The sequence below is a fragment of the Necator americanus genome, chromosome I (assembly GCF_031761385.1).
Source record: "Necator americanus strain Aroian chromosome I, whole genome shotgun sequence".
In the NCBI taxonomy this organism is placed as follows: Eukaryota; Metazoa; Nematoda; class Chromadorea; order Rhabditida; family Ancylostomatidae; genus Necator; species Necator americanus.
Window position 1 is genome coordinate 30496941 of NC_087371.1, and position 24529 is coordinate 30521469.

At 40.5% G+C, this 24529-nt stretch overlaps 1 protein-coding gene across 4 annotated transcripts in view; it reads left to right on the forward strand.

Moving 5' to 3' along the window:
* Positions 1 to 684: 684 nt before the first annotated feature.
* The window catches only part of RB195_007338 (uncharacterized protein), a gene marked incomplete at both ends in the record, with an annotated part of 32357 nt that continues 8512 nt past the window's right edge, over positions 685 to 24529 (forward strand). Inside the window, 35 exons of one of the 4 annotated variants that reach the window (XM_064180908.1) lie at positions 685 to 688; positions 849 to 994; positions 1118 to 1243; positions 2095 to 2150; positions 2215 to 2250; positions 2343 to 2416; positions 2915 to 2971; positions 3029 to 3117; positions 3170 to 3229; positions 4243 to 4390; positions 4481 to 4559; positions 4666 to 4822; positions 6167 to 6315; positions 6374 to 6553; positions 6614 to 6791; positions 6851 to 6978; positions 8304 to 8370; positions 8570 to 8633; positions 8694 to 8824; positions 8883 to 9091; positions 13064 to 13217; positions 13818 to 13910; positions 14696 to 14804; positions 15469 to 15646; positions 15701 to 15812; positions 16636 to 16755; positions 17548 to 17674; positions 17731 to 17902; positions 17973 to 18107; positions 18195 to 18362; positions 19475 to 19572; positions 19634 to 19734; positions 21160 to 21329; positions 23225 to 23350; positions 24340 to 24440. In XM_064180908.1, coding sequence (XP_064037740.1) covers positions 685 to 688; positions 849 to 994; positions 1118 to 1243; positions 2095 to 2150; positions 2215 to 2250; positions 2343 to 2416; positions 2915 to 2971; positions 3029 to 3117; positions 3170 to 3229; positions 4243 to 4390; positions 4481 to 4559; positions 4666 to 4822; positions 6167 to 6315; positions 6374 to 6553; positions 6614 to 6791; positions 6851 to 6978; positions 8304 to 8370; positions 8570 to 8633; positions 8694 to 8824; positions 8883 to 9091; positions 13064 to 13217; positions 13818 to 13910; positions 14696 to 14804; positions 15469 to 15646; positions 15701 to 15812; positions 16636 to 16755; positions 17548 to 17674; positions 17731 to 17902; positions 17973 to 18107; positions 18195 to 18362; positions 19475 to 19572; positions 19634 to 19734; positions 21160 to 21329; positions 23225 to 23350; positions 24340 to 24440 — 4102 coding nt within the window. Of the gene's footprint in view, positions 689 to 848; positions 995 to 1117; positions 1244 to 2094; positions 2251 to 2342; positions 2417 to 2904; positions 2972 to 3028; positions 3118 to 3169; positions 3230 to 4242; positions 4391 to 4480; positions 4560 to 4665; positions 4823 to 6166; positions 6316 to 6373; positions 6554 to 6613; positions 6792 to 6850; positions 6979 to 8303; positions 8371 to 8569; positions 8634 to 8693; positions 8825 to 8882; positions 9092 to 13063; positions 13218 to 13817; positions 13911 to 14695; positions 14805 to 15468; positions 15647 to 15700; positions 15813 to 16635; positions 16756 to 17547; positions 17675 to 17730; positions 17903 to 17972; positions 18108 to 18194; positions 18363 to 19474; positions 19573 to 19633; positions 19735 to 21159; positions 21330 to 23224; positions 23351 to 24339; positions 24441 to 24529 lie in introns of those variants that run through there. The other 3 variants (XM_064180907.1, XM_064180906.1, XM_013447828.2) reach the window with 3 other exon arrangements.

Below are 24529 nucleotides of genomic sequence, written 5' to 3' on the forward strand. Positions count from 1 at the left end.
TTACAGACCGCTACGCTCCACCGCCCTGCTCCGAGCGCACCCGCTTACGCAGCTGTCCGTGTTTCACGTCGTTTTGACCCAACTATACCTCCACGGTCCATCGCAGTTCAACAACCAGAGTCAACCTCCATCCCAGTAAAGAGGCGTTAGACCGTTGCGGACCACTTAACAATCTTGAAATCGGCAACCAATCAAAACTTTGTCCAACATTTTCATGGGAATTTTTTTGGTCAGAAGTACCAGTACTAGATGCTAAAGAGAAACATCCATGTACACTTCTGGATAATCTTACCCAAAGCTTCAGTAGCATGGGAAAGCATTGGGATAACTGCTAGTTGTACCTTTTCAAACTGTTCCAAAGTGGTGCCGAAACACAATCTTGCTTCAAAAATGTTGCGCACCTCGTCAGAAACGCGCCCTCGAAGATAATATGATCCTCTCTGGCTTTTGCGCTCCACAGCAGTTGAGCGGCGTGTCGACGTTCGCAGCGGGCAAAACTGGACTCCGTTACGAATCAATGACATTTTTGTGTTTGTTCGTCAAGATTGGGGCGCTTTGGTTAGGGTAGTACGCGGCAGTATAATAACTTTCAGTGCACCCATAGTCTATGCAGCGTTTTATTTCGTCTCACCTGTAGATATTACTTTTTCAGGTCTTGGGTCAAGTTGTTTTCTCCTCAGAAAGATGGGTGAGTGCAAAGGGTCTATGTTATTTTTCTTTGTCACAGATTGAGTTTGAGGTGTTCTCGGATTAAACTGTGACAAGTAGTTCTTTGTTTTACGTTTTGCTTGCCAAATATCATCTTTTGTTCGTGCAACTTCATGAGGTCGTTCTATTGCCAATTGTAGTCGACGTACCAAGAAACTTCCGTCTTCTTGAAGAGCTTGAAGATGGACAGAAAGGGAAAAGTGACGGGAATATCTCATGGGGACTTGAAGATGATACTGACATGACGCTAACAAGATGGACGGGTACCATTATTGGACCTCCTAGGGTAAGTCAAAATCTTTGGTAGGTTTTCGGTTACTGAATACTGAATATCAAGCAAAGGCTTGCAATGATAAGCTTTTGTTTTTTTTTTGCATCACTTCTGATGTTTCATATTGTTTCTCTTAAGACGCCGTACGAGTCACGGATTTACAATTTACGTGTTGAATGTGGTCCAAATTATCCAAAAGAACCTCCTAGCGTCCGTTTCACCACGAAAATCCATATGAACGGAGTCAATCAAACGAATGGCGTGGTTCGTTCTGGCTAAAATTTTGAATTTCATGTTTGTTTTTAGAAACACTTCTAAGGTCTTTGACTGATAGTGCTGGCAACACTCGCTCTTCGATTTCGATTTTGAATGTTGTTTTGCAATATCAAAGGAGAGAAGTAAATAGAAGATATGTGAGGAAGAAGGAAACGTAGTAGGAGGAGAAAGGCTGCACTATATTGAAAAAAAGAAACTGAGATCAAAACACATGTTACAGAAAGATGACAGTATCACCTCGATTCTCCTACCCGAAATTCTTGTAAAAGACCAATTAGAACTGCATCATAAAGGTTGACAGCTCAATACTAGATTGTTTTCAACAATTCGCACATGGATTTTATAACATGTAGTATTTATTTTATTTTATTTGTTCACATACACCAGATAGGAAAGTATCAGTCTTCAAGAAAAAAGGAAATTGTATGAAACAATTATATAATATGGGTTCCATGTGTCCCAATATTTGACGGTTTGGTGAGAGTATTTTTGATCGTCATTAAATCCAAAATCCAAAAATTTGGAAATTGTGTAGTCCTGAGTTATTCACCATTTGGATGCAGGTAAAAATCACCTGAAATGCAAATAACGCAAAAAGTGAATGTCCTTTTCTTAATTTACCAATAAGAGAATTGAGGTATGTAGTGGGTTTGGTCAGAAGTAAAGACTCCTAATAAGGACTTAGTCGAAGAAGTGATGCTGTGGTGAAGTTCCAACTTCCTTTATTAAACTTCTGATAACAATCTTTACTGCTGCAGGCATTGATATGGTAATGCAAATGAAATGCTTGTTTCTCCTGTCTCGTCTTTCAAATTAATAATCTTAATTGCTAGCTTTAGATCGATAAAAGGAATCTAAGCACTCTTCGTTCGTGGAATGGAAGTTTTATGATAAAGTCTGTGTTGGAGGATATTCGAAAGAACATGATGTGTGCAAAGGAGAACATGAAACTGCCCCAGCCGGCTGAAGGTGCAACCTTCTGAATCCGTGTTTAGGTTTGTTCGTATTCTTAGGATTTGTTGTTTTCAGTATTTCGTTTCTTTTTTACTTTCATTTCTTTGAGGATATTCTCCGTGCTATTTTTCAGATCATGGTGGGATTATTTTTCGTTCTGCCATTATATCGAATGTTTCGAAAATTTCCAAACCATCCATATTATTGGTTTTTGGTCGAAATTTTTGTTCTGCTTTCTGTCATTGTTTTTTTAAATAGGAAGTATCCGTTTCTCCTCGCAGAAATCTCTGCAGTTTGAATGTTTGCTTCTGAAAGTAAGGGCTCCCTTGCCGCCTCTCGAAGTTGTCTAAGAACGCACGTGTGTTTTTGTGTTATTTTTATGTCTTGCAATGTATTCACATGTATTCTTGGTCAATAATTAGTTCATTAATTTTGTAAAAGCATTTTTCATTGTAGAGCTCCGGATTTGCGCACTATTTATTCTGTTTGTTTCTCCTACCGGTGTGTAATTGAGTCTTAGTGATCTATCAGTTAATAAAATCATTTTAATTTTTTCTAGTTTTGTTTGATCAGAAATCGTGGAAATTCATACGATAACATTTATTTCATCTATCTAAGATTGCAATCCTTTCGTCGAAAATTGGTAGAATACTTTAGTTTTGCCAAGAGTCACTTACAACTAGGTAAATGTTGTAATGAACGCAGTTTCTGATGATGTGGTGGCGATGAGCAACAAGATAGCCGATGATCGCACAAAGTTTGGTACGTGACTAAACCAGAGCTAAGCACTTCCTCCAGTGTCGGTATATGTGTTTTCAGAATTATTGGTGCTCATCGAGCGCTTTTTGGCTTCAAGCCCTTGCAAAAGAGCAGCTACTGTTCTCCGCCATGAAATCGAAAAGCACGGAGTAAGAGCGGCTTTTGTATATTAATAGATACAGCACACCAATTTTGCTTCAGCTACTGCCGGAACGACATGATTATCGCGGTTGTACTTATCCTCGGACTTATAAAGACGCAGTAAGATTCTTCACTCTTTTCGTTTTTGTTTCGTTTTGGAAACGGCATCGTATATTAATTCAAATATTATAAGAGGCAAGTCTCACTGAGTCTGACAGCTTAAATGAAGTAGTGCCAGTAAAAGTCGAAACTCCTGGATATTCCTAGAACTCGATTAGAAGAAAAAATTGCAAAAAACTTCTGCCTATTTGTTCTCTATATGTTCTAAAAGTGGAGTATTTCGAGCAATATGTATAGAAATGCCTAGCAACTTCCATGGTATTCATGATATGCCGTTTCGACTCGACTTTATTTAGCCAAGAGGTTATCTTCGCAATAGAAGTCACTCCTCTAACAGTTATAACCTGGTCCAATTCTTTAAGCGATTCTCTGATCGTATATGTATCTATTACGCCATCGGTGCGTCGTTTTTGCCTATGAAATGCTTCTGTAAAGAAATGTGAAGAGTACTATCACTTTTTGCTTGAAGGAGATTAGCATTTCAAGTCAGGAGCACCTCAAAGAAATGATACCTTTAAAGAAATTAATGACATTAACATTAATTTGAAATTAACTTCTCTATGTGTAGTTTGATGTGACAACATAGAATCCTTCTTGGTACTCTAAGTGAAGAATGTACCATTTTCCAATCCGTCTTATTTCATGTGCACTTCTGCAGTCAGGATTGGAAGTGAGTTGTTCGATGGCGATTTATGTAAAGCAGTTGGAGCAGGCTAAAATTGCAAAGAAGATGAATTCTTTTGGGCAGTTGACCACTTGTTTCCCTCGCTGAGATAAAGAGTCAACGACAAAGTCTATTTCACAGTTGCGTGTTCACAGAGTGATTTTAGGCATTATAAATCTGTCAAACCAAAAGTTTGGTCTATTATTGATGTTCTCTGCTTATGAATTTTTCCGCACACCTCTGCATTCCTTATGGGGCGGTCGTCTATCTATTTTATTTTATATCATATCTGTCGCCTAGCGACATGGATGTTTTAGTAGTTAGCTTTCGCTGATGAAGTTGTTTTCAGATATCACAGTTGCTTCCATTTGCTCCCTCTCTTGTAGAGATCGTGGAGAGGCTTGCAGTGCTAGCTGATACATGTGTGCCTCCATCTGTTCGTGGCCTTCCTGTCCGTTTAGTTAACAACAAAAGGAACTCTCTCATCAGAACTACTGGTAAGTATGAATAAAAGATCATACAACCTCAAGATAGTAGTTTTTGTGCTTCTCGTAGAATGATAGCTTTGTGAAACACTTTATTCACAGCAAGTGTATCCAGAAAGGATTTTTCTTCGCGATTACTGGCTCACGCACCTGTTGCCGAACATATTGTGAACACTGTAAGGTTAGGTTATGTTACTAGTTGCTTTTTTTTGGTCACTCAGACTTTTTTTTTTGGAGGTACTAGCAGCAATCATCAAGCCTTCCCCGGAATACTTACTCTTTTCTAGGCTCGTTAATTGTCGTGAATTTGGAACTAGTATTAACAGAGCTCGATTACCTGGTATTGGTTCGCTCGATCAAATGGAGCGTCATTATCGCGTTTTAGGACATTTGTCAATGGTTTATTGTGTTACATTCGATAGAACAGGCAATTACGTGTTAACGGTATGTTTTTCAATGCACTCATTTAAAGATTTTATTTTTCTACACTTCTTGAGGTGCATCTTTTTCTAATTTCTACTGTTGCATTAAAGGCATCATACCACAAATCTGAGGTGGTGCAGATTTCAGGTGGAGTATCCGTATACGGGGTCGTAGATTATGGAGACAGGGGTAGTTCCGCCCATCTCTCCCTCTATCACTGCAAACAGCCGCCTCCAGAATGCTGTTTTGTGCGACACCATCTATTGCAATGCTCCACCCTTACGCCGCCTCCACACTGCGATTCGTCGAAAATCAATTCGGACTCGCCCCGATATGCAGTAGTATTGGCAGTAGGGGATGCGATACGCGTGCAAGGGTGGCGCGCTGCAATAGAAGGCATCGTACAAAACAGCATTCAGGAGCCGGCTCCTTGCCCTGATTCAGGGAGAGATGAGCGGAACCACACCGGTATCCATAGTCTACGACCCCGTATACGGATACTCCACCTGAAATACGTACCACCCCAGATTCGTGGTACGCTGTACACACTACAAACCATACGACACAATCCTATGGTTTACATATATTGGTCTTTCCCCTCCACTGTCGAGTTGCCCGACACCAGAAATTGTTGTGGGTTGTGCAAATGTAGACGGGGTGCATGTCTGGTGTGAAGAAATCTCTGAACTGCATTTTACGAGAGTCTGTGCACTTTTTTGCATATATCTATCCAATTTACACGTTACACGTAATGTTTCATACTTGTTTACGATTTAGGGCCGAGATTTTTCATTCAAATAGTTTACATACAGTATTCGGTGAGATATGTTCGCTACAAAATGACTGAGGCGCATTTCTGGTTACTTGCATGCTTCTAGTGTATAAGTTGGTCAATTTTGCAATTTTCTGTGCTCTACAAATAATATGTAGCGGAAAGATGTAGAGATGACTTTCACTCTCATTCTCACTTCACTGTTAACTTAATTGCTCAGATAATCGTGAGAGTTTGGAGTACGCCAAGCCTTTGCTAGAACCACTAGCGACATGGGTTCTTGAACTCGAGCGGGCGAAACCGACCGATATATGCTGTCAGCCAATAAACGCCGTCCAACAGAGTCAGAGATTTGCTGACTGTGAATCACATAGTCGAAGATTCTGATGTGTGTCCGGAAAATGAGGAAAGGAAATTCTACTGAATATGATAAAGTTAGCGCGGGAATGCTGAAAGCTTTTCTTCCTTCTGGGGTTCGTAGGATTACAAAGGCTTTTCTTTCAACAAGAAACGACAAAAGGATACAAATCTCGTGGAAGCATGTAATCATGCAGTGTTTCCACACAAACATGCAGATTAAAGACTGGTTTTAGGGTGCAGACGACAATTTGGTGAAGTTGTGGAATGTACACCTAGGCTTGCTTCGCTACACATACCGTGGGCATTCGGCTGAGGTAGCAGATGTTACTGTATCCCCCTGTAACCAAATGATTGCATCAGGAAGCGTGGATAAGTCGATACGGTTAAGTCAGCACACTGCTCAGGTTGTTCTCACCTTTTTCAAACTTGCTCTTTTGCAGAGTATGGTCGTTGTCAACTGGTGAAACCTTGCAAGTTTTCCACCACCACACAGCAGTAGTTGCACGAGTGAAGTTTTTGCCATTTGTTGATCAAACACGAAGATACCTCGTGTCTTGCGCTCTTGACTGCAAGGTAGTATTCTATTCGTTTGACGAAAATACGAAGGAGTTTGATGAGAGGTTTATTTTCTATATCAACAAAGTATTTGTGTCTGTTTGTGTGCAAGTTTGAAGTTACAGCGACATCGTGGTTTTTGACGAGAGGGAAGCTCCTGGAGCTCGAATAATATCTCTGTGTCATAGTCCGAGCGGTCAGTGGGTGGTTGTAGGCGATACTCACTTTTACTTGCGTGTTTTTCGACTTATGCGAGAACCAGAAGGAGGTGTTGTGAAGTTCACCGATATTTGTGCACATTCTGTATGTCTATCTTTTTAATACTCATCACTCTGACAACTTTTTGACTGTTTACATGCTAGGATCGTGTGGATAGTCTCGAATGGGCACATGCAGGATGTCAATTCGCTTCTGGAAGTCGTGATGGTTTGGCAAAAATCTGGAGATTCTCTTGCGGAAAATGGCGGTCAACTTCTCTCATTGTGCCGGGGTAGGATCCTTCTTTGTTTCCGAAAGATATTTTCCCGACAAAGATGAGTTCCACGGAAGAATTGGAAGAGATCTGCAATTGGGAAGTAACGGTGTGTATTTATGTCGAAGATCACACGTGCTCAATATTAAGTAGGGCCGTCCAGTTATTAATTATCACTTTGTCACATCTCAAAATCAAAATAAAATTTGCAAAAGCACTCATTAGTTGATTTATAACATCCATCACTTTTGTGACCTGTTTGGTGCCCAAGTTGACAATTATAACTAACTAAACGACTACACCGGTTATGCTTGGTCATAATCAGTCTGCTCTCTTTCAAACATTGTTAAATTGAATGAAATTATCATCACCACCATTTTGATAAAGATAATGGTCTCACAGCAGATCATGTTTTCTGATAGCTAGTATTTGAACAGCTGTGTGAATGTGCATAACATTTCTCTATTTCTTATGACGGTTTCTGTTGCAATGCGCAACGTTTGCACCCCGCCCCGCCTGCGATTCGTCGAAAACCCATTCGACGAAAACCCCCGACGAATCGCGGGCGGAGCGGGGCGCAAACGTTGCGCATTGAAACAGAGGGGTAAGAGTGGCGCGCTGCAATAGAGGACGTCGCAAGAAGCAGCGTTACGGGGTTGTCCGTTTACACTGACACAGGGAGAGATGAACGGAATCACCCTCTTCCCACAATCTACGACCCCGTCTAAGCATAACATACCTTAAACCCGCACCACCTCAGATTCGTGGGGTGATGCCTTTAATCGAAATCGGTAGTAGGGCCGCTGAAGCTAAGATTGCTGTTGTCTAGGAGGAAGGAGTAATGCTTGAGAATACACCTGCAGTTTGCTTCGAGCATCAAAACTGAAAGTTTTGACCTCGACCTCATCAAACACACAATTGATTAAAGACAGCGTTTCACGATTTCGCGGAACCCACAGCGAAAGCATATTGTTAGGAAAGTGGATGGAATCTATTATTCCTACTCTACTCACAACCCGCGAAAACTTATTCTTCAAGTGAATACTACCTGTCTAGTTTCTGACACTTCTCCGCGGTACCGATGCACCACTAAGGCCATTTCTAGCGTCCGAGCATAGACTTGGCGACGTTCTCGGTATTTTCTGGCAGTGTTGCTGTGGGCTACTACCCCGTCTTCCTGGCGCCAACCTACCAAGTTCACTTCTCGTTATTTTTTGGCGCTCATTTGAAGCAGCGAGATTCATCTAGTAATTTTCTATCACACAAGATTTTTTACGCAGCTAGTTGTCTTTTTTTCCACTTCTAAAGTTTAATATTTTTCGAAGTTTTTTTCATGTATTTAGGTTTGAGCCCACGGATGTACACTTCTCCGCTGTTGCCTCCAGTGAAAGACCAAAAAGCAAATACAGGGTAGGTGTTTGTTCTATCTCTGCTGTTGCTTGTCTTATAAGGTCCTTCTTTTCCAATGGTTTTACGTGAAAGAAATCGCATAAATTTAGCCTCAGTTTAATTTTCGTTACATTACCGTTCTTAGATGTTTCTTCCTCTGTGGAAGATTTTGGTAGATATGCTTCATTAAAGGTGCTAATGAAGTGTCCTTCTGTTTAAGGTAACTATGCTTTGCTGGTCTCTTGATGACACCATGGTTGTGACTGCAGGTTCCGATTACATTTGTGGGTAATCATGTGATTTTTGCATTCGCTCTGTGGTGCTTTGAAGAAAAAGAAATTTAGTACGTGTCTGGAGCACAACAGGTGAAATGTTAAGAAGTTTGCCCGGCCACACCGACGACTCATTTGTGCTTAAAGCTCATCCCGCCTTTCCAAACGTAATTCTCAGCTGCGGCCACGATGGCGTGATGGTGGTGAGTTTTCTATTTTTCATAAGTCTCTTTGCTTCATATTTCCAAAGTTGTTTTTAAGGTCTGGGATATCAAGAAAGGCGAGAAGCTGAAGCGATTTACAAACACTGTTGAACATCGCGGACATTCTGCGCTTTTCGATCTTGATATATCTCGTGATGGTTGCACTGTCGCTGCTGTCGATTCACTAGGACATCTAACTGTTTATGGTGTTGCCTCCAAACCGACGCGTCCGGTCCCTAAGCAACAGTTTTTTAATACTGATTATTCGTGAGTAATCTTTATCTTGATCTTGATCTTTTATTTTCTTTCTAATATGATGTGCAACGGCAGAGAACAGCTGATTGCTTTCAAGTTTAAAAGTATGTTTAATGCCATTGCATTTATTGAATTGTCTTTTTGTTTTCTCTCTTCTTTTTCTACATTTTAACAAGCAGTACATTTGTTTTTTTTTTATTCCAACACAAATTTCCCGCTGCGGCTGAGAGTTCTCGCCCACGGCTTCTGCAACTCTTTAATTTGTAACACTTTACATATTTTGCCTGGGTCAACTGTGGTAATTGAGCGCGCTCCCCTCGTATACAGCCTCCTTTCCAACGTTGTCGAAAATTCGTTGAGGAACAAATGGCAAAACGAAAATTCGGTTGATGGTAGAAGCGAGAAGAAAACAAGTGGTAGAAGAAACAAATTTGTTGAAATTATTTCGTAATATATCCACATCTGGATTGTTTAAAATATCTTAAAGACTGATTAAAGTACACAGTACAAAAAAAAAAACAGAAGAATGATACGCATAGATCGAATTACGGGCAAACGGTGAGAAAGAAAAGGAAAAAATTCAACATTTTGTTTGAACAGTGTAATAATGGGACCGCAAAGGGTTGACGTAGTGGGCCAAATTTTTGCAGAAGAGGTGAAAATTTGAAACCACACTTTAAAGATGAATGCCTCGGTACAGTATTGTTTTCAGCAGCTTAAACATGGACTTAATAAAGTTTAAAGATTAAAAAGGTCAGTTTTTGTGGACATTACTAGGTCTGGAAGATCGTAAATAACTTCTTGAGAAGCGCACCCTGAAGAACATTTTTAGTAGTATCTCGTACATTAAAGGCATCACTCCACGAGTCTGAGGTGGTGCGGATTTCAGGTGGAGTATTCGTATACGGGATAGTAGATTGTGGAGAGGAGGTGATTCCGTCCATTTCTTCCTAATTGCCGTAAAAAAAGGCTGGAAGATGCGGCGCCGCACAGGGCTGGCGCGCTCCAATCGAACTCCTTGTAGAAAATAGTGCACCGGAACGCTCGAAGCCGTATCTTCCTAATTGCCGTTTTTTACGGCAATTAGGAAGAAATGAACGGAATCACCCTCCTCCCCATAATCTACAACCCCGTATACGAATACTCCACCGGAAATTCGTACCACTCCAGATTCGTGAGGTGATGCCTTTAAAGTTTGCTCTGCCCCTCTGTTACAGCACTGTTTTTTGGGACCTCTGAATTGTTTTCGAACTTAGATTGAACAGTGACAGGAAAATTCCAATTTCTCATCTCCGTCACATCTAAAACATGAAAAACGGCGAAACCCTAGAACTCGCAAGGCATAGGGTCTAGGAAAGAATCCTTGTCTACAACAGAGGGCGAGAAGCTCGACATCATCTTTGCCCGAGTTGTTAAACTTTATTTAAGATCATACACTTTTTCAGAAAAGGGAACAGCGTAAAAAAAACATTCCATATTCGTATAGACCGTCTAAAGAGATCCCTCTTCTTTCTGGATTGTCTGGATCTCAAAATCTAGAGGGAAGATCCAAAAAGAGTCGTAAAATTTCTAATTTTTCCCTTCTTTGATCCAAAACATGATCTGGAGGTCCCAAAAAACAGTTGTATATCTATTTTGTACGGCAAACGTCAGTTTATGAAACACTGTTAGAAGTATTTTTGAAGGTGCGTTTTGATGTTTTTTTTTCACGAAGTTCTTTGAGATCTTCCGGGCTTGACAATATGTGCAGAATCTGAGCTTTTTTCGACATTAAATTTCATTACATGCATATTTAAACTGTAGAAATATCGGTATTTTTGCCTCCTAGGTATAGTTCCAAGTTTCAACATCTTTTACAAAAATATGCCTCAGCGGGGTGTCAAACCTGTGCGGTCCTGTAATTACAATTACATTACATTACTGTCAGAACAAAATGTTGACTTTTTTTCGTTTTGTTTCCCTTCCTTGGTTCCTCAACAATTCAAATTTTTTTGCATCCCTCTCTGTCTTGCTGTACTGTGTGCCTTACTCACTCTTTAAGATATTTTAAACTTTTTATAATGCGGATATGTTTAAATTATACTTCAGCAGATTTGTTTTTTCTTCTACTTGTTTTCTTTTCGCTTCTACCACTTACCGAATTCTTGTTTTGTCATTTGTTCCTCAGCAAATTTTCGACGCTGCGTTCGCAAAACACAGGAAATCTCACTTGATAGAGTTGGCTTCCAAGAAGGAGAACTTTCAAAGAACAAGAAGACAACAACTTGGAAAGTGAAAAATGAAGAATGTAGCTAAAACGTAGAAAATTTCTCAAGAGCAAAACAACACCAGAAAACACAAACTGACATCGTTGCCATTTCCTCTATGGATAAGCTGTCGCCGGAACTGTGGGCACCTAACGATACGCTAACTATTGGGGAAAAAATGGGAGAAAGCTCGTAGTTTGAATAGTACTTCGAAACTGCGGATGTTTCAAATAAATACAGATGTAAATCCAAGTTTGAATGCTCTCGAAATGTAGTACTTACACGTTTAAGAAGGAAACCCTCAAAGGAATCACCCCACGAGTCTGGTGTGTTACGGGTTTCAGACGGGTAACGCCAATACGGGGTCGTAGATTGTGAGGAAGAGGGTGATTCCGTTCACTTCTCCCTGTATCAGGGTAAACAGACGATCCTGGAACTGTCGAAAACCTATTCGGACGAATTGCAGTAGGGGCGGGACGGAACGGTTGGAACAGAAGCCGTCGTACGAACCAGTTGTGGGGTCGTCCGTTCACAATGATCAATTGCAGTGAATTATGAATGGAATCACCCTCTTTCCCACAATCTACGACCCCTTAGGGATTACTCGCCTGAAACCCGTAGCACCCCGGATTCCTGGGGTGGTGCCTTTAAGTCTTACGCCTGTGCCTAAACTTCTGAGAAAAAAATAAAGAAGGCGTTGCTAGAAAAAGCACAAATCTAATTTTAAAGAAAATGTCACTACTGTCAATTTTTATTGATCGGTGTAGGCGAGCTAAGCGAACACCACAAGACGTCTGAAGTCTGATTGTAGTTGGACGTTCAGACTGGTCCTTTCATATTTGTAGTGGTAAGACTCAATAGTAGGCTTTTGCACGAAGTGTAAAGCAGTCCCACATGTTGTGCGCTTATTATGCGACCAACTCCGCTAAAAATGATGGAAAGGCTCGATCTTCGTTGGGGCCGAAAATTTTGCAAGATGAAACGAACTGGAGACTGAAGTGAGCAAGTCATTGTAGTATTTCCGGCTTTTCACACGTAACTTTAATAATCAGTTACCTTCCACAATAACGCCACACTGCCGATGGTTTAGAAAGACGCATTTAGAAAGAAAACCTTGAAGTTATCATTTTAATTCGTCAGTTCTTGAAGGCAGCATACCACGAATTTCTTTTGAAAAAAGAACGAAGTAAGCGTCGGTAGAAAAAATACAGTTTTTGTTTTACATAAAATGTCACTACTTTTAATTTTTGTTGATCAGTGAGGGTGAACGGAGCACTACTAGAAGTCGGATGTCTAGCGTTAGCCGGATGTTCAGGCTGCTACCTTATAAGGCGCTCATAGAATCCCGCGTCTGCGACCCGTTTCCCGTGCGTTTTTCAGCGTACTTAGGGGGGATTGATGTGAACATGCTCATACTTATAATCTACACCCAGAAACCTATATTATCTATGAGAGATGCCAACATCGTCAATTTTATGCGGCGCTGTTTTAACCGGGTGCATAAAATTGACGATGCCAGATATTATAGGTTTCTGGGTGTAGATTATAAGTAGCGCACACCTCTCGGTTCTTTTTTCTGTTGACCTACCACTAGAGTTGATGATTCACGGTTTGCCGATCGAACATATAGATTGGTATACCAACAGATGCGAAGACAAATCATATTCCAAGCACGAATTCATTTCTTGTTAACTTTACCTGATGTTCTAGTCTTCTTTGTTTCTAAGAATTTTTTTAGTCCATTGCTTATGGATGATACTGGCTGGGTATTGGATGAAGCCACAGGCGTTGCTCCTCATCTCCTTCCACCTCCTCTACTCACTGATCAAGACCTCGTTCCACTGGCTGATGAGTGGCAAAATGCTGTTCCTGGTAGGGACCTGATTAGAAAGGTGATTTTTTACTTGCAAATTCGTGTTATAATTTCCGTTACTCATCCGATGTGGGGACTTTTGAGATTGCCTTCGACTTAATCTCTGGAAAGGAGGTAGCATTCTTATAGGTTGCTCATGTGTATCAGAGATTAGCGGAGCTCCGGTTCCGAAATCTTGAAGGTTCCACCATTTCAACTTTCCGAACCTTCAACTCTGCGAGGCTTTTCGTTTTCTATCGTGCTTTTTTTGTTTTGGTTTTCAAATCTCGCTAGTCTTTCTGGAGCAAGTTTAGCAGATTTGGTTCGGCTACAACCTTAGGAATCAGAAAGAATAAGCCATACAAACCCTTCACCGCTTCAGGGTCTGTAAATTGGAGAGTGGGAAGGAAGGGGTGAAGGAGAGGAGGGGATCTGAATAGGCATGTCCTACTTTCTTGAGACATAGGTCAATTCTTTTCACTCTATTGTTCATCTACTTCCGTGCCTTACCTATCATTTATTTCATCACCCACTTGAATATCATGTGATGAAGTCATGAATTCATTTTGTTTTCAGATTAAGGTGTTTTTTCTGCACTCTTCAAAATTCCCTTCTACAATATAACGAAGTTCCTTTGCAGGTTGGAACGTCCTTCGAGCCATTGTCATCACCTTGGACGAATCGAATGGTTGTGCCTCCTTTGTCGATTAACGAAAGAGATTTTTGGGCTGAGGTATTCTCTTGTTTGCATTTCCCTATGCAGTTGGATTCGTTGTTGTGCTTTGACTAAAACCCCATGTAATTCAATGACGGGAGAAAATGCTTGTCGCGGAGGGCTGGTCCTCCTAGACCTTTCGATAGACAGGACAGCGGCACTCAACGCTCAAACTCCGTTTTGGTTTTTCGTCGTTGTTTTTCGACTGGTATTGCACGGATAGGATTACATATTTTAAGCAGAATTCCTTTTCTTCGATTGTAATTGTTCGTTTTGCTGTCTTTTGCAGAAATCAAATCCTTACGAAGAAAAATTTTAGAGTCTATCTGGGAACAAAGTAAACAACAAAACTAATAGGAAAAGCAGACACTATATTCGTGCATTATTACGCGAGAAAAAAAATAGAGAATTTACCATAAGAAAAATAAGGGCAAGATTGTTGGTGGTGAGTGCCTACTTCCACTGAGGACCAATAGTCCAAGGTCTCTGGACGACACACATTCGATACCTACTGTATATAAAAGTGAAACAGTTTTTCTAATTGTAATTTGCACAACATTCGAGTGGTGAATCCATTTAATACAAGAAATCAACTCAAATAAAAATTAAGAAAAAACCTAGGAAAAGGACATGGTTCACGTATGAGCTACACCTCATTAGAACGGTATGAACGTTGTACAAAAGGAGTAAATCTTTATCTTCTCAGAATTGCGACTGGTTATTCCCTCTACACTTTTGGATTTTCAACTGTGAACGAAAAAAAAAAACTGTCCTTCAACCACATTTTTCATTACTTCACCTAGGGAGCACGAGCTGCAGCTGATCAAGAAGATTATGAGTTCAATATAGAATCTTCAAAGGAGCCAGAGCCGGAAAAGGAACCTATTGAAATTCTTGTTCCTACTGCAACCAGTAAGTCCTGAAGTAGTATCTAATGATAGTATTTTTTTTCAATTTTCACTACTATGTTCCTTTTTCTCAAATCACAGCTGCTAACATCTTTCGTGAGTTTGACGGGAGTGGGACAAGTCCGTTGTATTCTCATTACCATCTGTTTTACCCAATTCCTGAATGATATAGAATGCAGAAACACTTTATAATACAGTTACAAGTACAGTACTCTCTTATGTCTTTTTTTTGTGGCAGGGTGTTAAAATCAATTCTAGGATATTAGGTTGTTTGCTGCAGTGGAGTATTGGGAGGAAGTGTGTTATCAAACTTGCGAAACAACACTTGAACGTCAAAGCATTTCAAATTTGACTAATAAAACCGGAACACTTTGTTTGTGTCCACAAAACTTGAGCTTCGTCAAGGATACTGTTTGTTTCCACATTAATTATGTACTCATTGCTTTGGAAAAACAACGAAAAATGAAGTTTGTCTAATTTTCGACCAAGTTAGCTTTAAGTTTCACGTATGTGTTCGGCTAACCTTGCAAATTAAGCCAACAACAAAGAGGATTTCTATATATCACTCCATTCTTTGTTTCTGCGCTCGTCATATCATGCGTCCATTTTTCCATTTCTTTACCACTATTTGAAGATCTTATGTCATATCGTCACTGTATTTTTTAAAGGAAAAAATGGCGCAAGATGTCGTGGAATGGTGCGAGGACCACCACTAACACGGCGTTGTGAAACATCTTACCGTCGACAACGTCCTCCGACTTTAGACGAAGCTATCGCTGCGCAAGATGCTAGACGTGCAGCTGCTGAAATGGAAAACTACCAGAGTGATATGGATGATAGTTATAGGTTTGTTGTGAAAAAAATTGAATATTGTAATAACACTGTTAGCTTCCATTTCAGCAATTCCAAGAGCTCAGACTCAGATGGTTGTAGCTCAGGGTCAGACACAAGTGATTCTGACTTTTCCGTTGGTTCTGTTGAATGCAGCGGTGAACACCAAGAAGAAGAGACGGTATGAAATTTTTTTAAACATAGTCTAGTGGGATTTATCTAACGCATTTGCTATATTGCACCACTGGTGATACAATTGTACAATCGATGTGGCCGTTTTGAACAAATGTGGTTTTTTTCAAAATGGCTCACGTCTTCGACATCCTTTGAGCTCACTGCCACAATCCTACTAAACTAGCAAAACCATGAACACATTATGTCTTTCACATATTTTACAGGCGTCTACAAAAATTGCAAGTCTTAAAAATGGTTACTTGTCTATAAGGCGTCGTTATCCACACATCAACCCTATGCAGTTAATGCAACGCTGAATTGCCACCTCTGGGATACTGGGATTTTAACGTTGTTTTCTTCGGCTATTTTTTTAAATTTCCTTCCCTGACACCTCCTTGACTGTCGGTGGTAGACCATTTCGTGAGCTCAACTGAAGACAATATTATTTTCTTTTCATTCGCAATTCCTGCCGTGAGGCGGAAGTAACTTTACCACCTAAAGCGACTATGAGAAACACTAGACGCGGGCAGTCTGCGCTGACCTCACGCGGTCCGCGATAGTTTCGCGTAGTTAATGAATAGGCTGGTGTCCTCTTGGAACTAGTAAGAAAGATCAGCTAAAGTAATGAAATAACCGATAATACAGTAGTTTGAACAAGAAAATCTGCGAAAGTTTGGTATTGTTTGCTGGTAGTAAGTTAGATTTTTTTGCCCTTGTGATCCTCATTTTCTGATTAATCATATATCACTTTGTTTTCCTTTTAAAGAAGTTTTGAAGATAAAACATCTGTCGAGAAGACTCATCATGTCTTGTAATTGTAGCAAATTTAGCAGACTGAGGCGATGACTATGACTTCTTCTGGTCGACGTGTCCAACGGCCACAACGAACAGAGGGGACTCAGTCAGAAGAAGGTAAACGAAGAGAGCCACGTCGTCGTGTCAGAACAGCGGTGCGTGCTTGAAACATTTTTGCTTCTTATTTGTGTGATTAGAGATTACTAGACGTATAATTGTGAGCAATTAGGCATGAATTGTTCTTTGAGTTTCACCTCCTCCATCCGCCTTCTGGTCAGCCTTTGGCACCAGGGAATTGTAACCCTCCCAGAAAGATGAAATAATGTGGCAGATACTCATGTTACGTACATCGATGGATGGTCATCAGTGTGACTAAGAAAGGGATTGTAAAGGAGATGCGTGTATAAAGGAGTAGATAACCTATTAAAATCCAAAAATTGTATTTATCAGTTCTTGTGTTGATTAAAGGCATCACTCCACGAATCTGAGGTGGTACGGATTTCAGGTGAAGTATTCGTATACGGGATGGGAGACTATGGAGAGGAAGGTGATTCCGTCCATTTCTTCCTTGCCGTAAAAAACGGCCCGGAAGACACGGCTTCAGGTGTTTTGGCGCACTATTTTCTACAGGGAGTTCGACTGGAGCGCGCCAGTCTTGTGCGGCGCCGCATCTTCCGGGCCGTTTTTTACGGCAAATAGGAAGAAGTGGACGGAATCACCTCGCTCTCCATAGTCTCCCATCCCGCATACGAATACTCCACCTGAAATCTGCACCACCTCAGATTCGTGAGGTGATGTCTTTAATGGTAATGTTGCTGTAAACATTTTTTCATAAACTGACTGGTGAACTACAACATCGACGGAACAATTACCTTCCACGGGCTGTGAAAGATTGACATTATAATTCTCTCAAGATTCTAACAGATTTTCACTATACATTTTTGTAGGCCAATGATGACTATTTGACAACTGATCCGTCGTCTACTGAGATGGAATTAGCCATGGATGGATTTGATCCTTCTACCCTTGATGTAGCGTATTTTAAAAAACCACCTCGTCGACGACAAAAGAAAGGTACCAACAGTGTTTCCTTTGCGCTTAGAAAAAAATCGGAGAAAAGAATATCACAGACGCTTTTCTCGACTCATTCCCGGAATGGATGCGCATGACGGAACCACGGCGATTTCCATACATTGCACAACTCGGTGACCATGTCGTGTACTTTCGTCAAGGACATGAGTTATATTTGGAAAGAGTTGAAGCATTGGACTTGTTTTCTATCAGTACAAAGATGCGGCCTAAGTGAGCTCCGAATTCATTTCCTTTTTCTTGTTTAAAATGGTTGAAGTTTTGTTTGCGTATAAATATATAGGCCGTCACTTAGCGCGGAAGAATTTGGCATCGTAGATGAAGTGCGGTATGTGCGGAGACCATATCGCCTAACGGTAGTACGCATAGCACAGACTGATAGCAATGGTCAGCGCACTGGTGTATCTTGGACCGTCAAGTGCGTTTGTTTACTTAACATTTTCACTCATTCCTTGTGTTTATTTGTTTTTCTTTTTTTAGCTTGTTTTTAACTACGGTAATTTAGATTCCATGACCTTACCAACGTGCCTGATTTCATTATATTAAAGCAGCACTATGATGAGTCAGTCGCTCAAAATGTTCAAGAAGGGGACAGAATTGAAGCTATACTAGATGGACAATGGTGGACTGGAACTGTGAACAAGAAGGAACCCGTGTCTGAAGAGTTCCCCAGGTGAGCTTCACGAATTTCTTCAATGTAAGAAGAATAAAAACACAAATGCTCAGTATTGTTGAAAGAGAAATTATGTGCTGACCAGTGAGTGTCGGCTTTGCAGGCCTGTACCGGTGTTAAACATCTTTTTTAGCACACTTACTAATGTGAGAAAAGAATGCAGAGGTGTGTGGCGATAGCATGGATCCTTATACGATCCCAATCACTACGCTTCACCGCTCCGCTTTGAGTGCAGCCGCTTGCGCAAATGTCCGTGCTTCATGTCGTTTTGACCCGACTATAGTTGCGTTAAAGCGACATGAAGAACTGTGCAGTTCCGTAATCGGCTGTGCTCGAGACGATGCGGTGGAGCGTCGCGGTCATGATGGAGCGGGGACCTCTGCTAACACTACCTTTCGCGATGGTTCCACCTCGATTCCAACTCCTTTCTCCACCACTGCGTTGCTTCGAGCGCAGCCGATTGTGGAACTGCACCGTGCTTCATGTCGTTTCGACCCTACTATAACCAGTAACTTTTCCCCTCCAAAGCCGCACTCTCGACTTATTCACGCTCAGACCATCTCTACCTCAGACATGAGTAAGTGAAAAAGCTAAGTGCTTAATTTACTGTTCTGCTCCTTTACTTGTCACATACATGGATCATCCACCGGATCGATCAAGATACAGTGAGCAACCAAACTCGCGAGATAGTACAGTAATGAAGAGGAAATGTTTCTACTACATCTCCAACACCACTTTGTAGAATTTCAACCATTCCTACTTCATAAATGCAAAAGTATCCTGTGAAGAAATGTTGTCCTGACAAATTATAGACAATTTTGGAAATGTTACCATTGCTGTACCGTCTCATTCGAACGAACGATTCACTTAAAGTAAGTGAAAAGTCCATTCTATGTAAATTCGAGTTGAAGCGTTTTTTGTTCTAGAACAATTATGATCCAAAACAGTCATTTCTGGGAATCACGTAATCTCTTCAAAGTATTAGTATCTGTGCACTGTCATTATCCTCCGTACTAATTACTTTGTACTGTCCTTCCTCCTGGTTTTTCTGTTTTTTGAAAGCTAACTGAACCGTTCTGTTTACTTAATATCTCAACTGTAAGATATTTCAGTTCCTTGTGGTTCTGTCTTCGTATTCTCTGGGATTCCGGGGAGGAAGACGTTATGAGTCCTTGGGATTGTCAACCGAGATCAGGATCAAAGAAGTCAGGTATGAAATCTTAGAAATATACAACATTTCGCTGACTCTTCTTGTTGCTACTAGCTTACAGGTGATGAAGCCACCGAAACGGACCAACGTAATTTTGCTCACGTGGATACAGATCAGGACTGGCCTGAGTTTAGTTTACGTGGTGCGAATGAAGCTAAAGAGGTTCTCTATTTCTTTTTCTTCTTCGAGTTCCATTATTTTACTACAATATCTACTACATCCTTTTACTATTTTCCATACATGTCGCAAGAATGCAAGTATAATTGAACATAGATGAAAACGGTTTGAAATTTCCAATATAACATCTGTATAGTAAGATCACTACTGCTCGAATTTAGTTTCAGTTCGTCTGGTTCGTGCCTATAAGCCTTCCTCAATTAGTTACCACCTTCTATTTAAGAATAAATTGTTGGTAAAAACCATCTGACATGTATCTCTGCACTCAGAAATGTAGCTCCATATAAGCTCCACATTATTTCCGATTTTTTTTTTGGCTCAAAATCAAACATTTCCAGTTGTATTTGAATAGCTCGTTTCAACCGAACCTCCTTTTTCTCGTACCCGAGTAAAAACTAAACATTTGTACAGAGTGCTTCAAAGACACCGCATCTCTCTGCCAGCAAACATAATAGAATTTGGGATGTTGATTATGAATATGGACGTTGGACCGCTCAATTCCTCTTAATAGTCATCAAAACGGTGTTGAAAACGTTTCCTCCTACGAGGTACGTAAGTACGTGCCTCCTGGTACGCACTCTAGACTCCTCTGCAGCCTTTACATTGGTTTTACTTGATTAGACAGTTGGTCGTTGGTTTCATCTGCATCTTTCACCTTTTGGTCACATGACTGGTTTTCAAACGCTCGTTTTATTTATCTATTCATTTATTTATTGATATATCGCTTCATATATTTCCATTTCAAGTCATCAATATAGCTAGAAACAATCGTAGACTGGCGGTCATAAAGCATCCTATTCGTCTGCCTGAATATTGTGTTCCTGCAGGCCTTTTTAGCACTCGCCAGGACGATTGATAGCATCAACAATCAGACACTCAAAAATAAAATAATCTAACATAAATTTAGAAAAAAAGAACTAACACAAATAAACTAAAACAAATATACGTTCGGAAGGGTACGTGATTAATACAAACTATTAAAATAAGTGGATTACGAATAAGATTCCAAAAACAATTAAGTCCAAGTTCTAAGATTCTCAAGTTTTTAATCCAATAAGAATTAGACTATCTCTTGAATTTTACGCTGATCCGTCTGCCTATGCTCAGCGTCGGAAAGTAGATGGGCGGGGTATCTTGCATGCGCAGTGGAACGCTCGCTGTCGCTGTCGACCGCAGCGCAGTGCAATAATCGACGCGCGCAACTCCTAAGGATATATTCTGAAACGCGCTCATTGTATTTTCCGATGGGCGACCATCTCAGCGTGATGACGCAACTGTCACTTCCATGAGTGCTTTTTTTTGGTGGTGCAACCCTTTTTTGCCTTCGTAGACATTTTTGCTAAATTTTATTTTCGCTGTTCATTTTATGCGTTTGTTGTTTGTCTGTGACTATTTTATGTTTTTTTTAAGGCATGCTGTACTCGTATGTTCGATGCTGTTACGAAGCTGAGCGTGCGTGACAGTGTAGCGCCTTTCGCTTATCCTGTTAGTCTTGAAACTTTTCCTCACTATGCCGCCAATATCGACTATCCAATCGACCTCGATACAATTGCTAATCGAATACGGAATGGTTTTTATAGGTATGTTTTATTTTTTGCGTAAGATTGAAGAAGTAGTTTTTGATTTCTGAGCTGTTGTTGGCAAAACTATTTACGAATACGAAAAGTGGTTTAGTTCGTCGTTATTTTAAAAATTTTCGTAGTGATCAAAACCTGGTAACATCATAATACATCACTTCCATTTGGTGGCGACGTTTATGCAGCGATAATCTATGCATCAGAATCCTTAAGAACACAAAATGAGTTCTTTTTTCAAACCTTTTTGCTTTACTATTTTGTCAGGTCCTCCCGTATCAATACAGGAAATGAGAGATTCTGGGTGTAGGTTCGTTCCATTCTTTATCTGGAAAATTGTACTGTATGCACCTCCAGAGTGTTAGTGAATCGGCAGAGGACGGCTATGACATCCGTTTTCGAAAGTAATACATTTTTGAGAAGCTACTGTCCATACGATTCCTAAACTCACTGGAGTCTTCTCAGACTCTGTCGGAAATGTTTCAACAAAAATTGACCAAGATTATCAATGCAATTTCATTTGAACACTGACGCAATAGTTCTAATGAAATTGTATTGTATAGTTATAATAGGAATGTTATAATGTATTAATTAGATTCTAATGTATTAATTAGATTCTAATGTATTAATTAGATTCTAATGTATTAATTAGGAATGTTCTAATTAATACATTAGAACATTCCTGTTATAACTGACTTCGTTGTGGTATAGAATGTGTGTGTAGTCGGATCAAAACGACCTAAGTCTCAGTGTAACTGCCTTTGCGGCTGCCTTCGCAGTGGCGCAGTTTAGCTAGCGGACTATCGACGTCGGGCTTACTCATTTCTACACTCTGACTGTAGCAAGTGGGAGTTCCGTCTCGATTTCAAGCGCTAGATCCAGTGTCAAGTCTTTTTGACTATACTGTTCTCGTGCGAACACATGATCATGAGTTAGATCTCAACGACAATCTCCAGATGGCAATTTTCGCTATACCTTCTGTGAGCATTATCTTTTCATGTACAGAGGTCATCGATCATCTAAATACTGCGTGCTAGGCTGCACCCTCAAGGATTCCCTATACCAACATCAATTTTCATAGAGCTGTGCTGTCAAAACGGTGTAGACGTGTATGCATTACTTGCGTGTTTCGAATGTTCTCGGAGTACAATCGATCGTTTTTTTTTTGGGAGGGTTTCGAGGTAGAGGATTACTGAGCATCTACTTGGAGAATATTCACATCAAATATTATAATTGATTCTTGGCTATCAGGAACACTGTACTGAATGAAACCCTACCACAAGAACGAACTGGATTCCGTCGGTGTTTCAGCTGCATTAAAAGTCTTTTAGGGGAATAACACTTCTCTCTCAGTCTCTTCTTTACCTTTGCTGGCTGTGAACTCTTTGACAGCATAGAAACCAACGCTGTAAATTTCACTCGAAGTTTTTTTTTTAATTTCGAGTGCGATACGGCGCAGTCGCAGACTGCAGCCCAGTTAGTGGCTGGGATGCAAACCGAGGTCGGAGTTGAGCAACGATCCTGCTGAGTAGACATTAACTGAGTGTCGTTCCGGGAACCACAGGGCCAGTTCAGAAAATGTAGTCTTCCCCAATTTCTTTCCGGCTGTATAGAACGGGATGAAAACCTGAGCATAGAAATATTGTTGCCTTCTCATCGCGAATATCGACACCGCTACTATGTCATTTTGATATGTAGTGTATGACATTCGCACTTGAGATGCTTTGTTCCTTATACGTAACCAGCGTGAGTTACCAGCTTCGCCGGCCTCTTAAAAGCAGTACGAGATTTTCTTTAGAGCAGGTGAACGGCTCCTTATTTATAATATAAGGCTCACTTTTAAGACAATTCACGAGACCCTCTTATTAGTTTTTTTTCGCATTGTCGAAATCTTTTTTTAGAAGACTTACAGCGCTTCATCAGGATATCCGACAAATAGCTGTGGCAGCCGAGCAGTTCAACGAGCCAGCTAGCGGTATCGTCCGCAATTCTCGTGTCGTTGTTGAAGCTTTAATTCGCTTTTCTCGGTGTGTGATTTTAATCTTCATTGAAATAATTTTAATTATGTTCTGCCTCTTCAATCTAGTTAACTAAATCGAATTGAATTGAATTTAATTCGAAATTTTCTTCCACATGCACATTTTTACCTCACCTGATTAAAGCAGCACATCACGATGTTGGGATCTCTCGACGAGAAAGTAGGGTCAAAAATGAAGATAATGAACATATGAGCACAACTACACTAAGCTCCCTCCAATCTTCCTGAAAAACGGGCGTGGGAAACGGTCGTACGTTACAGTTTTTTCTACGGGACGCCTTATATCGTTGGTATAATAGGTTGCTGAGAAAACGTCACTGATTTTCTCCCATTCGCTCAGGGTCAGCCATGCGTTGGGAGAGGTCGCAAAAGTGATATGGGAGCAAGGGTGTGGGGACGTAATAGGGATTAGAAGAGGAGAAAAAGAAGGGAGCAGGAGGAAAGGAGGAGAGGGTACTCGCTGTTAGATAAACCCAAATTAAAGGGCGCAAAATTTAATTGTAATAATCTAGTACTCACTTTGGTGAGAGACCGAGTGATGCCAGTGAAAACTGTCGGCACTTTATCACCGTTCTTTGTGAACCGGTGAATCCTTAACAGAAGTGAGATTCTGGCATGCTTGCATGTGGGGCCTACTTTATATCATGTATTTTTATTTTACTTATAGCACTACATACTACTTATTATAGTACTATTTGTTAACATTTATCACTTTAGTTTTTTGTTACACGCTCAATTTGTTTCTGCTATTGTATTAATTTTATCTAATTTCCGATTGCTATATGAGCGACTATGTTAGAAAGAATGAGATGGGGGAAGTGGTTGTCGTTTTAAAGGGGGTCATTTTCAGGAAGGTTTTTTCCCCAACTATACGTTCCACCCTGTCGCCCGCTTGAGAATTTTTATCTCTGGAGAGATTTCAACATCGTGAATTTCGTAGTATACTGTCTTCAAGTAGTAGTCAAGTTTCTTGTTTAGTGACACCCTGCAGGATGACATTGTTAACCTTTACGACAGCCTATTTGATCTGCCACCGGAGCAGATAGTGGAATACTGCAAGAAACAAGTGTATAATCTTGGTGGGTCTCACTTTATTTTGCTTCCACATTGGCGGCCGTGCTCTTTTTAATCTTCATGGAACGGGGCACTACAGGATATCTTTGGTTTC